Raw genomic sequence first — 16,626 nt, 5'->3', positions numbered from 1 at the left:
ACCTGTCCTCTACACAGTGCGGCCTCCTACATCTCCTCCCTCATTTCTGTCTATCACCCTTTCCATCCTATCCACGGTGTGACCGCTCTACATCTCCTCCATAATTTCTGTTTATCACCCTACCCGTCCTCTCCACAGTGCAGCCCCTTCATTTTTTCCCTCCTTTATGTTTATCAGCCTACCCGCTCATTACGCTCCACAAGTGACATTCGACTAACATCCCCACTAATCCGCACCCACCACCCCCGACTCCAAGACGTCTCCCGAGCTGCATCAATCCTCTTGAATGCTCTACCCCAAGAAATCATGACTAACCCTAACTTACATATTTCTTAGACACTTCCCAAAAACACATCTGTTTTGGCGGCCGATCACGTTCCCTAATGGAAGTCCTTTTGCGTAGTCCATTCTCTACTTCACTATAAATATTGGCTGGTGACCAGATCACTCAGCATTTATCAACCCCCGTTTCCTCAAGATGGCCAGATCATTATTGTAGTAAGCCCCTGTACTTTGTCACCCCCCCTCATTGTAGATAGTAATCTCTTAATTATTGTATTATCGTTAACTTAGCTATGACTGTTGTATGTGAAATGTTGAATTGTAAAGCGCTGCTGAATATGTTGGCGCTATATAAAGGCTATTATTACGTACTGACAGCATGGCCACGTACAGACACGAACTGACAGCATGGCCACGTACAGACACACGAACTGACAGGATGGCCACATACAGACACACGTACTGACAGCATGGCCACGTACTGACACACGTACTGACAGCATGGCCACGTACAGACACATGTACTGACAGCATGGCCACGTACTGACACACGTACTGACAGGATGGCCACGTACTGACACACGTACTGACAGCATGGCCACGTACAGACACATGTACTGACAGCATGGCCTTGTACAGACACACGGACTGACAGGATGGCCACGTACTGACACACGTACTGACAGGATGGCCACGTACTGACACACGTACTGACAGCATGGCCACGTACAGACACATGTACTGACAGCATGGCCTTGTACAGACACACGGACTGACAGGATGGCCACGTACAGACACACGTACTGACAGCATGGCCACGTACTGACACACGTACTGACAGCATGGCCACGTACAGACACATGTACTGACAGCATGGCCACGTACAGACACATGTACTGACAGCATGGCCACGTACAGACACACGTACTGACAGGGTGGCCACGTACAGACAGCATGGCCACGTACTGACACACGTACTGACAGCATGGCCACGTACAGACACACGTACTGACAGGGTGGCCACGTACAGACACACGTACTGACAGCATGGCCACGTACTGACACACGTACTGACAGCATGGCCACGTACAGACACATGTACTGACAGCATGGCCTCGTACAGACACACGGACTGACAGGATGGCCACGTACAGACACATGTACTGACAGCATGGCCACGTACACACACACTAACAATGCAGCTGCGACCCCCCCCTTGTTCTTCTCCCCCTGCTTCACTCCTACTCCAAACAAAGCCTATGGCAGAGACTGGGCAACCTGATACTAATGGTGGGCAGGGTGTGGCTTTAAACTGCAGGTGGCCAATCCTGCAAAGCCACTCATTGTCCCTCCTTCTGTCTCAGGAATTTCTTTGTCCTCAGACTCTAGAAATGTAAATATCTCTCAGATCAGTGCATATCATTAATCAGCCCTTTAGTGATGTCACAAGCTCAGAAGTATAAGTGACTATACACTTAGCCCAGCCTTCATTCTTGCCTGGGACCTTAATGCGTGAAGACCCTTTGTCATGCATTGTGATGTCTGGATCCTCAACCAGCATGCTTAGCCTGCAATGACTTGAGCAAAATGTGAGTGTAATCTTCTATTTTAATCCTTATTTTATTTTGTAATCTGTAATGTATATACGAATCGTCTCCTTTCTAATATCGTTTTATACTTTATAAACACTGCCTAATTTTTAATGGAGGAAAATATTTAATTGCTAGCTTGTCTTCTCTGCTCTATACGACTGTGCGTCCTCTGAAGTGAATTACACTACTGATTTGGGTTGGCTCCGGACCCGTTAACCTTTGGTGCAATCGGAGCTGGTGGCAGCATACCTTGTCCTGTGCAATCGGGCATCTCTGCAGCGACCGGCGGGGTTGATAATTATTGTTCCTGCCTGTGTGGGAGTAGTTATATCACCTTCGCTGCAGTGTGCCCAATAGCCAGTGCATAGCAGGCAGCCTTTCTGGCGACTAATTACCCTAGGTGCTGTACCTAATCTGACCTGATGGTAAGGGGGGCGCCAGAGAGCTGCAAGTTCCAAACCGGAAGTGGGATATAGATAAATCCCCTTCAGAGGGAACCAGGGGCAACCAAACAACCCTGGTTCGTGACAAATTGGTGTGAGTATTGGGGACGATAAAGATATCCTCCCCGGGATCCCTGACATACCGCTGGGATTCGTGACAGTGTTGGCAGTCCCGGTGTGAACCATGACAGCACGGCCACATACAGACACACTTACTGACAGCATGGCCTCGTACAGACACACGTACTGACAGCATGGCCACGTACAGACACACGTACTGACAGCATGGCCTCGTACAGACACACGTACTGACAGCATGGCCTCGTACAGAGACACATACTGACAGCATGGCCACGTACAGACACACTTACTGACAGCATGGCCTCGTACAGACACACGTACTGACAGCATGGCCTCGTACAGACACATGTACTGACAGCATAGCCTCGTATAGACACACGTACTGACAGCATGGCCTCGTACAGACACACGTACTGACAGCATGGCCTCGTACAGACACATGTACTGACAGCATGGCCACGTACAGACACATGTACTGACAGCATAGCCTCGTACAGACACATGTACTGACAGCATAGCCTCGTATAGACACACGTACTGACAGCATGGCCTCGTACAGACACATGTACTGACAGCATAGCCTCGTACAGACACATGTACTGACAGCATAGCCTCGTATAGACACACGTACTGACAGCATGGCCTCGTACAGACACATGTACTGACAGCATAGCCTCGTACAGACACATGTACTGACAGCATAGCCTCGTATAGACACACGTACTGACAGCATGGCCACGTACAGACACATGTACTGACAGCATGGCCTTGTACAGACACACGGACTGACAGGATGGCCACGTACAGACACACGTACTGACAGCATGGCCACGTACTGACACACGTACTGACAGCATGGCCACGTACAGACACATGTACTGACAGCATGGCCACGTACAGACACATGTACTGACAGCATGGCCACGTACAGACACACGTACTGACAGGGTGGCCACGTACAGACAGCATGGCCACGTACTGACACACGTACTGACAGCATGGCCACGTACAGACACACGTACTGACAGGGTGGCCACGTACAGACACACGTACTGACAGCATGGCCACGTACTGACACACGTACTGACAGCATGGCCACGTACAGACACATGTACTGACAGCATGGCCTCGTACAGACACACGGACTGACAGGATGGCCACGTACAGACACATGTACTGACAGCATGGCCACGTACACACACACTAACAATGCAGCTGCGACCCCCCCCTTGTTCTTCTCCCCCTGCTTCACTCCTACTCCAAACAAAGCCTATGGCAGAGACTGGGCAACCTGATACTAATGGTGGGCAGGGTGTGGCTTTAAACTGCAGGTGGCCAATCCTGCAAAGCCACTCATTGTCCCTCCTTCTGTCTCAGGAATTTCTTTGTCCTCAGACTCTAGAAATGTAAATATCTCTCAGATCAGTGCATATCATTAATCAGCCCTTTAGTGATGTCACAAGCTCAGAAGTATAAGTGACTATACACTTAGCCCAGCCTTCATTCTTGCCTGGGACCTTAATGCGTGAAGACCCTTTGTCATGCATTGTGATGTCTGGATCCTCAACCAGCATGCTTAGCCTGCAATGACTTGAGCAAAATGTGAGTGTAATCTTCTATTTTAATCCTTATTTTATTTTGTAATCTGTAATGTATATACGAATCGTCTCCTTTCTAATATCGTTTTATACTTTATAAACACTGCCTAATTTTTAATGGAGGAAAATATTTAATTGCTAGCTTGTCTTCTCTGCTCTATACGACTGTGCGTCCTCTGAAGTGAATTACACTACTGATTTGGGTTGGCTCCGGACCCGTTAACCTTTGGTGCAATCGGAGCTGGTGGCAGCATACCTTGTCCTGTGCAATCGGGCATCTCTGCAGCGACCGGCGTGGTTGATAATTATTGTTCCTGCCTGTGTGGGAGTAGTTATATCACCCTCGCTGCAGTGTGCCCAATAGCCAGTGCATAGCAGGCAGCCTTTCTGGCGACTAATTACCCTAGGTGCTGTACCTAATCTGACCTGATGGTAAGGGGGGCGCCAGAAAGCTGCAAGTTCCAAACCGGAAGTGGGATATAGATAAATCCCCTTCAGAGGGAACCAGGGGCAACCAAACAACCCTGGTTCGTGACAAATTGGTGTGAGTATTGGGGACGATAAAGATATCCTCCCCGGGATCCCTGACATACCGCTGGGATTCGTGACAGTGTTGGCAGTCCCGGTGTGAACCATGACAGCACGGCCACATACAGACACACTTACTGACAGCATGGCCTCGTACAGACACACGTACTGACAGCATGGCCACGTACAGACACAGCATGGCCACGTACAGACACACAGCATGGCCTCGTACAGACACACGTACTGACAGCATGGCCTCGTACAGAGACACATACTGACAGCATGGCCACGTACAGACACACGTACTGACAGCATGGCCTCGTACAGACACATGTACTGACAGCATAGCCTCGTATAGACACACGTACTGACAGCATGGCCTCGTACAGACACACGTACTGACAGCATGGCCTCGTACAGACACATGTACTGACAGCATGGCCACGTACAGACACATGTACTGACAGCATAGCCTCGTACAGACACATGTACTGACAGCATGGCCTCGTACAGAGACACGTACTGACAGCATGGCCTCGTATAGACACACGTACTGACAGCATGGCCTCGTATAGACACACGTACTGACAGCATGGCCTCGTATAGACACCCGTACTGACAGCATGGCCACGTACAGAGACACATACTGACAGCATGGCCACGTACAGACACACGAACTGACAGGGTGGCCACGTACAGACACACAAACTGACAGCATGGCCATGTACAGACACACGTACTAACAGCATGGCCACATACAGACACATATACTGACAACATGGCCACGTACAGACATATGTACTGACAGCATGGCCACGTACAGACACACGTACTAACAGCATGGCCACATACAGACACATATACTGACAACATGGCCACGTACAGACACATGTACTGACAGCATGGCCACGTATAGACACACGTACTGACAGCATGGCCACATACAGACACATATACTGACAACATGGCCACGTACAGACACATGTACTGACAGCATGGCCACGTATAGACACACGTACTGACAGCATGGCCACGTACAGACACATATACTGACAACATGTCCACGTACAGACACATGTACTGACAGCATGTCCACGTACAGACACATGTACTGACGGCATGTCCACGTACAGACACATGTACTGACAGCATGGCCATGTACAGACATATGTACTGACAACATGGCCACGTACTGACAGCATGGTCATGTACAGACACATGTACTGACAGCATGGCCATGTACAGACACATGTGCTGACAGCATGGCCACGTACTGACAGCATGGCCATGTACAGACACATGTACTGACAGCATGGCCACGTACTGACAGCATGGCCATGTACAGACACATGTACTGACAGCATGGCCATGTACAGACACACATACTGACAGCATGGCCACGTACTGACAGCATGGCCATGTACAGACACATGTACTGACAGCATGGCCACGTACTGACAGCATGGCCATGTACAGACACACATACTGACAGCATGGCCACGTACTGACAGCATGGCCATGTACAGACATATGTACTGACAGCATGGCCACATACTGACAGCATGGCCACGTACAGACACATGTTCTGACAGCATGGCCACGTACTGACAGCATGGCCACGTACAGACACATGTACTGACAGCATGGCCATGTACTGACACATGTACTGACAGCATGGCCACGTACTGACAGCATGGCCATGTACATAGTAACATAGTAACATAGTTAGTAAGGCCGAAAAAAGACATTTGTCCATCCAGTTCAGCCTATATTCCATCATAATAAATCCCCATGGTCATGTACAGACACGAACTGACAGGATGGCCACATACAGACACACGTACTGACAGCATGGCCACGTACAGACACATGTACTGACAGCATGGCCACGTACAGACACACGGACTGACAGGATGGCCACGTACAGACACACGTATTGACAGCATGGCCACGTACTGACAGCATGGCCATGTACAGACACATGTACTGACAGCATGGCCGTGTACAGACACATATACTGACAGCATGGCCACGTACTGACAGCATGGCCATGTACAGACACGTACTGACAGCATGGCCATGTACAGACACATGTACTGAGGGGCGATCTAATAACCATGTATAAGTATATAAGGGGACAATACAAATATCTCGCTGAGGATCTGTTTATACCAAGGAAGGTGACGGGTACAAGGGGGCATTCTTTGCGTCTGGAGGAGAGAAGGTTTTTCCACCAACATAGAAGAGGATTCTTTACTGTTAGGGCAGTGAGAATCTGGAATTGCTTGCCTGAGGAGGTGGTGATGGCGAACTCAGTCGAGGGGTTCAAGAGAGGCCTGGATGTCTTCCTGGAGCAGAACAATATTGTATCATACAATTATTAGGTTCTGTAGAAGGACGTAGATCTGGGGATTTATTATGATGGAATATAGGCTGAACTGGATGGACAAATGTCTTTTTTCGGCCTTACTAACTATGTTACTATGTTACTATGTTACTGACAGCATGGCCACGTACATTCAGCATGGCCACGTACAGACACATGTACTGACAACATGTCCACGTACAGACACATGTACTGACAGCATGGCCACGTACATAGTAACATAGTAACATAGTTAGTAAGACCGAAAAAAGCCATTTGTCCATCCAGTTCAGCCTATATTCCATCATAATAAATCCCCAGATCTACGTCCTTCTACAGAACCTAATAATTGTATGATACAATATTGTTCTGCTCCAGGAAGACATCCAGGCCTCTCTTGAACCCCTCGACTGAGTTCGCCATCACCACCTCCTCAGGCAAGCAATTCCAGATTCTCACTGCCCTAACAGTAAAGAATCCTCTTCTATGTTGGTGGAAAAACCTTCTCTCCTCCAGACGCAAAGAATGCCCCCTTGTGCCCGTCACCTTCCTTGGTATAAACAGATCCTCAGTGAGATATTTGTATTGTCCCCTTATATACTTATACATGGTTATTAGATCGCCCCTCAGTCGTCTTTTTTCTAGACTAAATAATCCTAATTTCGCTAATCTATCTGGGTATTGTAGTTCTCCCATCCCCTTTATTAATTTTGTTGCCCTCCTTTGTACTCTCTCTAGTTCCATGTCAGACACATGTACTGACAGCATGGCCACGTACCGACACATATACTGACAACATGGCCACGTACTGACAGCATGGCCATGTACAGACACATGTACTGACAACATGGCCACGTACTGACAGCATGGCCACGTACAGACACATGTACTGACAGCATGGCCACGTACTGACACATGTACTGACAGCATAGCCACATACAGACACATGTACTGACAGCATGGCCACGTACTGACACATGTACTGACAACATGGCCACGTACAGACACATGTACTGACAACATGGCCACGTACTGACAGCATGGCCATGTACAGACACATGTACTGACAGCATGGCCACGTACAGACACATGTACTGACAGCATGGCCACGTACTGACACATGTACTGACAGCATGGCCACATACAGACACATGTACTGACAGCATGGTACCATGAGTGTATCCTCTCAGATGATCGGGATGTTTTGTGCGGTGCAGATGTCTCACGTCCTCTCTCTCTTTGTGTGGCAGGATTGTTTTGCGGTGGTCTGTGCCGGAGTTGAAGACACAACTCGTCTTCTGGAGAACAAATTTGATTATATTTTCTTCACAGGTAAACCCTTAACACTTGGCAAATGTAAGAAAACCCATCTCCCTTCTTAGTGCGACCTTCTTGCCTCTTCTTGGGGCCTCTGTCCTCCTGCCTCCACATCTTGGGTCCTAATTTCCAGGGACATTTAGGTTGTCCACATCACTTCTTCTTCTTCCTTCTTCTGCAGGGAACCCTCATGTTGGAAGGATCATAATGACAGCTGCAGCCAAACATCTGACGCCGGTGACCTTGGAGCTTGGTGGGAAGAACCCGTGTTATGTCCATGATGAATGTGACCTGAAGACCGCGGCACGGCGCATTGCATGGTCTCGGTTTTTTAATGCTGGTCAGACCTGCCTGGCTCCAGATTATATTCTGTGCTCTGACAACATCAAGGAGAAGTTGCTGAGCGCCCTGCAGACCAGCATTCATGAATTTTATGGAGAAGACCCTAAACATTCCCCAGACCTGGGTCGGATTATCAGTGACGGGCATTTTAAGCGAGTGTCAGCCCTACTCACTTGTGGGAAGATCGTGACAGGAGGACAAATGGATGAATCTGAAAAATACATTGGTGAGAAGCTGAACGATCTGTGTGATCAGAGCCGATCAGATTGGAGCCATATTGGCCTTTCTCCAAAAGGAAGACCGTGGCTCTCTAGTGCCACCTATAATAGGCTGGCTACCTCCATTAGGCGGCACCAGATTTGCATTTGTTTTTCCCAGGGAGCAATGCCTGACCTATACGTTTCACTATGGCCAATCTCCAGCTTTCTTTCATTCAAGGCAACATTTTATTGGCTCCCCGTAGCCCTGTAACTGAAAACCCTGGTCAATAGAAAGTGACTATTTGATGTCCCTTGACACTCACCACACAGGGCATATGCCCTTTCCCTCCCCCAGCAAGACCCCTGTGTGTGATACCTGCACGCTAAAATCCATCTGCAGATGGACTGTAGGTAGTTACGCACCTAGTATTGTTACTGGGCCATGTGCCCTGAGCGCTGGGTCTCGGGTAGGTGCCAACTGGCCACTTCTCCTCGCCCTATGTGAAAGAAGGCATAGCTGCATCTTCATGATGAAGTCAAAACTGTGAGGGGGAAGAATCGGGTGAGGATACTGCAACTCCAGTGTGGACATGGCCATGGGTGGAAGCTGGAAGGGGCAGAATTTGGATGGATGGTTGCATTAGGTTAGGGTGTAAGCTTGTGAGCCCTGACTCCCCCCTATCGGAGTTATGTCTTCTATAGAAGTCTCCTCTGTAATGTAAAGTGCTACTGAATATGTTGGCACCATAGAAATAACGTTATTATATTATTTACTGTGCTGAGGGGCTCACCTAGGGCAGTGGATTCTCCAAGCCATAGATTGAGCTGAGCAGCATGGGCTACAGGTGACGGGCGGCATAAGGTGCAGAGAGATCCACCCGAGCAGAGCATGCAGTATGGCAGACTAATAGAGCAGGTCTAGCCTGATGTGAGGATACACATGGAAGAGATGTATTGACCATCCAGAAAAATTAGCTGCATCATGGCAGTAATTTATGGGAAATGGATTCATACACTGTGTTCCAAATTATTATGCAAATTGGATTTAAATGTTATAAAGATTTAATTGTTTTGTTTTTCCAATAAACTCGTGGATGTTATTGTGTCTCAGGACTCAATGAATCACTGAAATCTTAAACACGTGTGATAATTAGTTTTCCAGGTGATTCTAATGAAAGGAAAACTACTTAAAAATGATGTTCCACATTATTAAGCAGGCCAAAGGTTTCAAGCAATATGGGAAATAAAAAGGATCTCTCTGCTTCTGAAAAGCGTTAAATAGTGCAATGCCTTGGACAAGGGATGAAAACATTAGATACTTCACGAAAACTGAAGAGTGATCATCATACTATGAAAAGATGTGTGACTGAAGCAGAGCACAGACAGAGTTCATGCAGATAAAGGCATAATGAGGAAGGTTTCTGCCAGACAAATTCATTGGATTAAGAGAGCAACAGCCAAAATACCATCACAAAGCAGCAAACAGCTATCTGAAGCTGCTGGTGCCTCTGGAGTCCCTCGAACCTCAAGGTGTAGGATCCTTCAAAGGCTTGCTGTGGTGCATAAACCTACTATTCGGCCACCCCTAAACAGTGTTCACAAGCAGAAATGGTTGCAGTGGGCCCAGACATACATGAAGACTAATTTTCAAACAGTCTTGTTTACTGATGAGTGTCGAGAAAAACCTGTATGGTCCAGATGGATGGAGTAGTGGATGGTTGGTGGATGGCCACCATGTCCTCAACAAGGAGGTGGAGAAAGCATGTTTTGGGCTGGAATCATGGGGAAACAGCTGGTAGGGCCCTTTAAGGTTCCTGAAGGTGTGAAAATGACCTCTGCAAAGTATCTAGAGTTTCTGACTGACAACTTTCTTCCATGGTCTAAAAGCAGAAACCAGGAGCAAAATCATCTTCATGCTGACAATGCCCCATCTCATGCTGCAAAGAATAGTGAGTGATTGGCTGCTATGGGCATAAAGGAGATAAACTCATGGTGCGGCCGCCATCTTCCCCTGACCTCAACCCTATAGAGAACCTTTGGAGGATCATCCAGCACAAGATCTATGAGGGTGGGAGGCCGTTCACATCAAAACAGCAGCTCTGGGAGGGAAGAAATACAAGCAGAAACTCTCCGAAAACTCACAAGATCAATGGAGGCAAGAATTGTGAAGGTGAAATCAAAGAAGGCTCCTATGTTACATGTAACTTGGCCTGTTAGGAGGTTTTGGGGTTAAATAGCTTCTGTTCAGTGAATGTGACTCCTAATGCTGCAAATTCCACAAATATACATAGTAACATAGTAACATATGAGACTTTTCAGTTCTTTATATCAAATGTTTAGAAATTCTACTGGGCCTAATAATGTGGAGCAGTGCATTGTGGGGTTTTATTCATTTTGGAGATTATACTGTTATCATTGGGAGGTTTCTTCAATAAATTCGATGTATAATCTAACGGGTGATGACTTTTATTAGACTGACTGTCATTTGCACCGATCATTTAGGAAAATCCGAGAAAAATGTCATTTGCATAATAATTTGGAACATAGTGTACTTGCAGAGGTGTGGTTACACACAGGAGTAATAGACAATCTGTTAACTTGCTGGCAGAGTGAGGGTATGTGCACACGTATTCTGGAGGACTGCGGATTTTTCCGCAGCAAATTTGGAAAAACCGCAGTGCAACACCGCTGCGGTTTTTCCTGCAGATTTATCGCGGTTTCTACTGCGGATTCCGCTGCAGCTTTACATCTGCAGTTTTCTATTGGAGCAGGTGTAAAACCGCAGTGGAATCCACACAAAGAATTAACATGCTGCGGAATATAAACCGCTGCGTTTCCGTGCGTTTTTTTCCGCAGCATGTGCACTGCGGACTTCGTTTCCCATAGGTTAACATGGAACTGTAAACTCATGGGAAACCGCTGCGGATCCGCAGCAAAATCCACAGCGTGTGCACATAGCCTTATGGTTTACAGCAGAGACACGTGCAAAAAGGAACTTGTGGCAAGAACATTGTTAACAGTAGGACAGCAGGAAAGTATTGACAACAAATTCTTACTTGCAGAGGTGAGGTTCACACATAATTAGCAAAATGTATAGACAAACTGGAAACAAGCTCTTACATGATAAACCTTACATGATAAATGTAAGGTTATACACATGGGAAGAAGGAATCAATATCACCATTACACACTGAACGGGAAACCACTGGGTAAATCTGACAGGGAGAAGGACTTGGGGATCCTAGTTAATGATAAACTTACCTGGAGCAGCCAGTGCCAGGCAGCAGCTGCCAAGGCAAACAGGATCATGGGGTGCATTAAAAGAGGTCTGGATACACATGATGAGAGCATTATACTGCCTCTGTACAAATCCCTAGTTAGACCGCACATGGAGTACTGTGTCCAGTTTTGGGCACCGGTGCTCAGGAAGGATATAATGGAACTAGAGAGAGTACAAAGGAGGGCAACAAAATTAATAAAGGGGATGGGAGAACTACAATACCCAGATAGATTAGCGAAATTAGGATTATTTAGTCTAGAAAAAAGACGACTGAGGGGCGATCTAATAACCATGTATAAGTATATAAGGGGACAATACAAATATCTCGCTGAGGATCTGTTTATACCAAGGAAGGTGACGGGCACAAGGGGGCATTCTTTGCGTCTGGAGGAGAGAAGGTTTTTCCACCAACATAGAAGAGGATTCTTTACTGTTAGGGCAGTGAGAATCTGGAATTGCTTGCCTGAGGAGGTGGTGATGGCGAACTCAGTCGAGGGGTTCAAGAGAGGCCTGGATGTCTTCCTGGAGCAGAACAATATTGTATCATACAATTATTAGGTTCTGTAGAAGGACGTAGATCTGGGGATTTATTATGATGGAATATAGGCTGAACTGGATGGACAGATGTCTTTTTTCGGCCTTACTAACTATGTTACTATGTTACTAAGCTCGCTGTGATGTGTTAGGCCGGAGTCATACCTAACGTATAAAAATCTGGTCCGTTTTTTACGGCCGAGATACGCAGAAATGTTCATGAACAGTGATCCGTATTCAATGCAAGGATGAAATTTTTTTTTTCTCCAAAAAGTATCCGTATGGCGTCCGTACGGCGAGATTTTCTCGCTGGCTTGCAAAATGGACGTATAATGGATCCATGGGCTCAAATATTCATGAAAACATATACATATATATATATATATATATATATATATCTGTATAATATATAAAAACGGAGGCAGCACACCATTAGTAGTGGAAAAAGCAGGAGCTACTTTTATTATCTCAGCAACGTTTCGGACTGCATTATATAGAAACAGGAGAGCACAGCAGCCCTATGTATAAATGTATAAGTCATGTGAAGACACAGAAAAGCATTAAAACATTTTTTTAGCGCTACTTGTCCATAAATTGTAGGCTAAATTCAGAAGCAGACATGAGTGTCCAAAATTGTAGGTTGATAGTCCAAGAAAAGGCATGTACAGGAGAGCAGGGACCCATCAGAGGGAGGTCACCTTGCCGTGGTTGATGGGCACACATGAATTGGCCAATTTATGCGCTAAGAACCCATTTCCGTAAGTTTAAAAAAAATATTTTTGAGAAAAAATGTTTTGAGTAGCAAAATCTAGATTATGTTAATGTTTTTCTGTGTTTTCACATGGCCTAAACTTACACATAGTGCTGCTGTGCTCTCCTTTTTCTATATAATACAAGATGGTGGCCCGATTGTAACGCATCAGGTATCCTAGAATATGCATGTCCACGTAGTATATTGCCCAGTCACGTAGTATATTGCCCAGTCCACGTAGTATATTGCCCAGTCACGTAGTATATTGCCCAGCCACGTATGTAACGGGTTAAAAAAGACTTAAAATAAAAAAGAAACATATACTCACCCTCCGAAGGCCCCTTGAAGTCCTGGCCCTGTGTGTGGTGCACGCGGCAGCTTCCGGTCTCAAGGTTGGTATGAGCGCAGGACCTGTGATGATGTCGCGGTCACATGCCCGTGACGTCATGGCAGGTCCTTCTCACTTAGCATTCTTGGCACTGTATCCTGCCGCTTGCACTGCCGAGCACAGGGCACGACGTCGGAGGGTGAGAATAACGTTTTTTTTTCATTATTATTATTTGGAACATTAGATCTTTTTACTATTGATGCTGCATAGGCAGCAACAATAGTAAAAAGTTGGTCACACAGGGTTAATAGCTGCGTTAATGGAGTGTGTTACCCGCGGCATAACGCAGTCTGTTAACGCTGCCATTAGCCCTGTGTGAGCGGTGACTGGAGGGGAGTATGGAGCGGCACTGACTGCGGGGAGGAAAGAGCGGCCATTTTGCCGGCGGACTGTGCCCGTCGCTGATTGGTCGTGGCAATGGTCATGGGCGTTTTGCCACAACCAAGCAGCGACTTGGATTTCCATGACAGACAGAGGCCGCGACCAATGAATATCCGTGACAGACAGACGGAAGTGACCCTTAGACAATTATAGATGGTCTGGCAGCTTGCACATATTCACACTTAGGAGGTGCTGATGTGTGTGTGTGTGTGTGTGTGTGTGTGTTATATATATATATATATCTACCTATTCTATGTGTAGACATTTATTCTATCTGTTCTATTCTAACCTGTCAGTGTGATTTTACTGTACACCGCACTGAATTTCCGGCTTTTCTCTCTAACACCGCTGCGTATTTCTCACAACTCACACTGCTGGTCCATGTGTAATCCGTATTTTTCTCGCCCCCATAGACTTTCATTGGCGGATTTTTCTCGGAATACGATGACAAACGCAGCATGCTGCCATTTTCTCAGCCCGTAAAATACAGCCGAGAAATATACTAACCCAATAAATAGGTACAAAGTACCTTAACACACCACTCAATGGCCGAGAAATCTACGGCTGATGGGAGCGGCCCCATAGAGAAACCAAGGCGTTGTTTTTGCGCCTCTCACTCGTCCGTATTTCTCTCTAGTGTGACCCCGGCCTTACCTTGATTACAGTGACTGAAGTGTGATCATTGCCAAGAACCATTGACTTGCAGAGTTGGGTGCAGACGACCTTCCAGGGGTCAGCTGTTGGAGCTGTTGCAGTTGGCGGTAGGAGACAATTGGGTTGGAGCTTGAGCTAAGTTACAGATGAAACAGTAAATGGCTACTGAGAGATAGGATACCTCAATATTCAGAAGGCACATGGCTGCTGAGAGATAGGATACCTCAATACTCCGAGAGCACATGGCTGCTGAGAGCAATGTTATCTCAATACTCCGACAGCACATGGCTGCTGAGAGATAGGATACCTCAATACTCCGACAGCACATGGCTGCTGAGAGCAATGTTATCTCAATACTCCGAGAGCACATGGCTGCTGAGAGATAGGATACCTCAATACTCCGACAGCACATGGCTGCTGAGAGGAAGGATACCTCAATACTCCGACAGCACATGGCTGCTGAGAGATAGGATACCTCAATACTCTGACAGCACATGGCTGCTGAGAGGAAGGATACCTCAATACTCGGACAGCACATGGCTGCTGAGAGATAGGATACCTCAATACTCCGACAGCACATGGCTGCTGAGAGGAAGGATACCTCAATACTCCTACAGCACATGGCTGCTGAGAGGAAGGATACCTCAATACTCCGACAGCACATGGCTGCTGAGAGATAGGATACCTCAATACTCCGACAGCACATGGCTGCTGAGAGATAGGATACCTCAATACTCCGACAGCACATGGCTGCTGAGAGATAGGATACCTCAATACTCGGAGAGCACATGGCTGCTGAGAGGAAGGATACCTCAATACTTGGACAGCACATGGCTGCTGAGAGATAGGATACCTCAATACTCCGACAGCACATGGCTGCTGAGAGATAGGATACCTCAATACTCTGACAGCACATGGCTGCTGAGAGGAAGGATACCTCAATACTCTGACAGCACATGGCTGCTGAGAGATAGGATACCTCAATACTCCAACAGCACATGGCTGCTGAGAGGAAGGATACCTCAATACTCTGACAGCACATGGCTGCTGAGAGATAGGATACCTCAATACTCCGACAGCACATGGCTGCTGAGAGGAAGGATACCTCAATACTCGGACAGCACATGGCTGCTGAGAGATAGGATACCTCAATACTCCAACAGCACATGGCTGCTGAGAGGAAGGATACCTCAATACTCTGACAGCACATGGCTGCTGAGAGGAAGGATACCTCAATACTCTGACAGCACATGGCTGCTGAGAGGAAGGATACCTCAGTACTCGGACAGCACATGGCTGCTGAGATAGGATACCTCAATACTCGGGCAGCACATGGTTGCTGAGATAGGATACCTCAATACTCGGGCAGCACATGGTTGCTGAGATAGGATACCTCAATACTCTGACAGCACATGGCTGCTGAGAGGAAGGATACCTCAGTACTCGGACAGCACATGGCTGCTGAGATAGGATACCTCAATACTCGGGCAGCACATGGTTGCTGAGATAGGATACCTCAATACTCTGACAGCACATGGCTGCTGAGAGGAAGGATACCTCAATACTCTGACAGCACATGGCTGCTGAGAGATAGGATACCTCAATACTCCGACAGCACATGGCTGCTGAGAGATAGGATACCTCAATACTCTGACAGCACATGGCTGCTGAGAGGAAGGATACCTCAATACTCTGACAGCACATGGCTGCTGAGAGATAGGATACCTCAATACTCCGACAGCACATGGCTGCTGAGAGGAAGGATACCTCAATACTCGGACAGCACATGGCTGCTGAGAGATAGGATACCTCAATACTCCAACAGCACATGGCTGATGAGAGGAAGGATACCTCAATACTCGGACAGCACATGGCTGCTGAGAGGAAGGA

General features: G+C 47.1%; 1 protein-coding gene across 1 annotated transcript in view; it reads left to right on the top strand.

Moving 5' to 3' along the window:
* Nucleotides 1-16,626, top strand: part of LOC138671453 (aldehyde dehydrogenase family 3 member B1-like) — a 231,869-nt gene that overhangs the window by 177,590 nt on the left and 37,653 nt on the right. Inside the window, exons 6-7 of the mRNA XM_069759634.1 lie at nt 8,140-8,221; nt 8,388-8,774. Coding sequence (XP_069615735.1) covers nt 8,140-8,221; nt 8,388-8,774 — 469 coding nt within the window. The remainder of the gene's footprint in view (nt 1-8,139; nt 8,222-8,387; nt 8,775-16,626) is intronic.

The sequence above is a fragment of the Ranitomeya imitator genome, chromosome 3 (genome assembly GCF_032444005.1).
Source record: "Ranitomeya imitator isolate aRanImi1 chromosome 3, aRanImi1.pri, whole genome shotgun sequence".
NCBI classification, from domain to species: Eukaryota; Metazoa; Chordata; class Amphibia; order Anura; family Dendrobatidae; genus Ranitomeya; species Ranitomeya imitator.
Note: the sequence above shows the minus strand (reverse complement) of the source record. Positions and strands in the feature narration are given on the sequence as shown.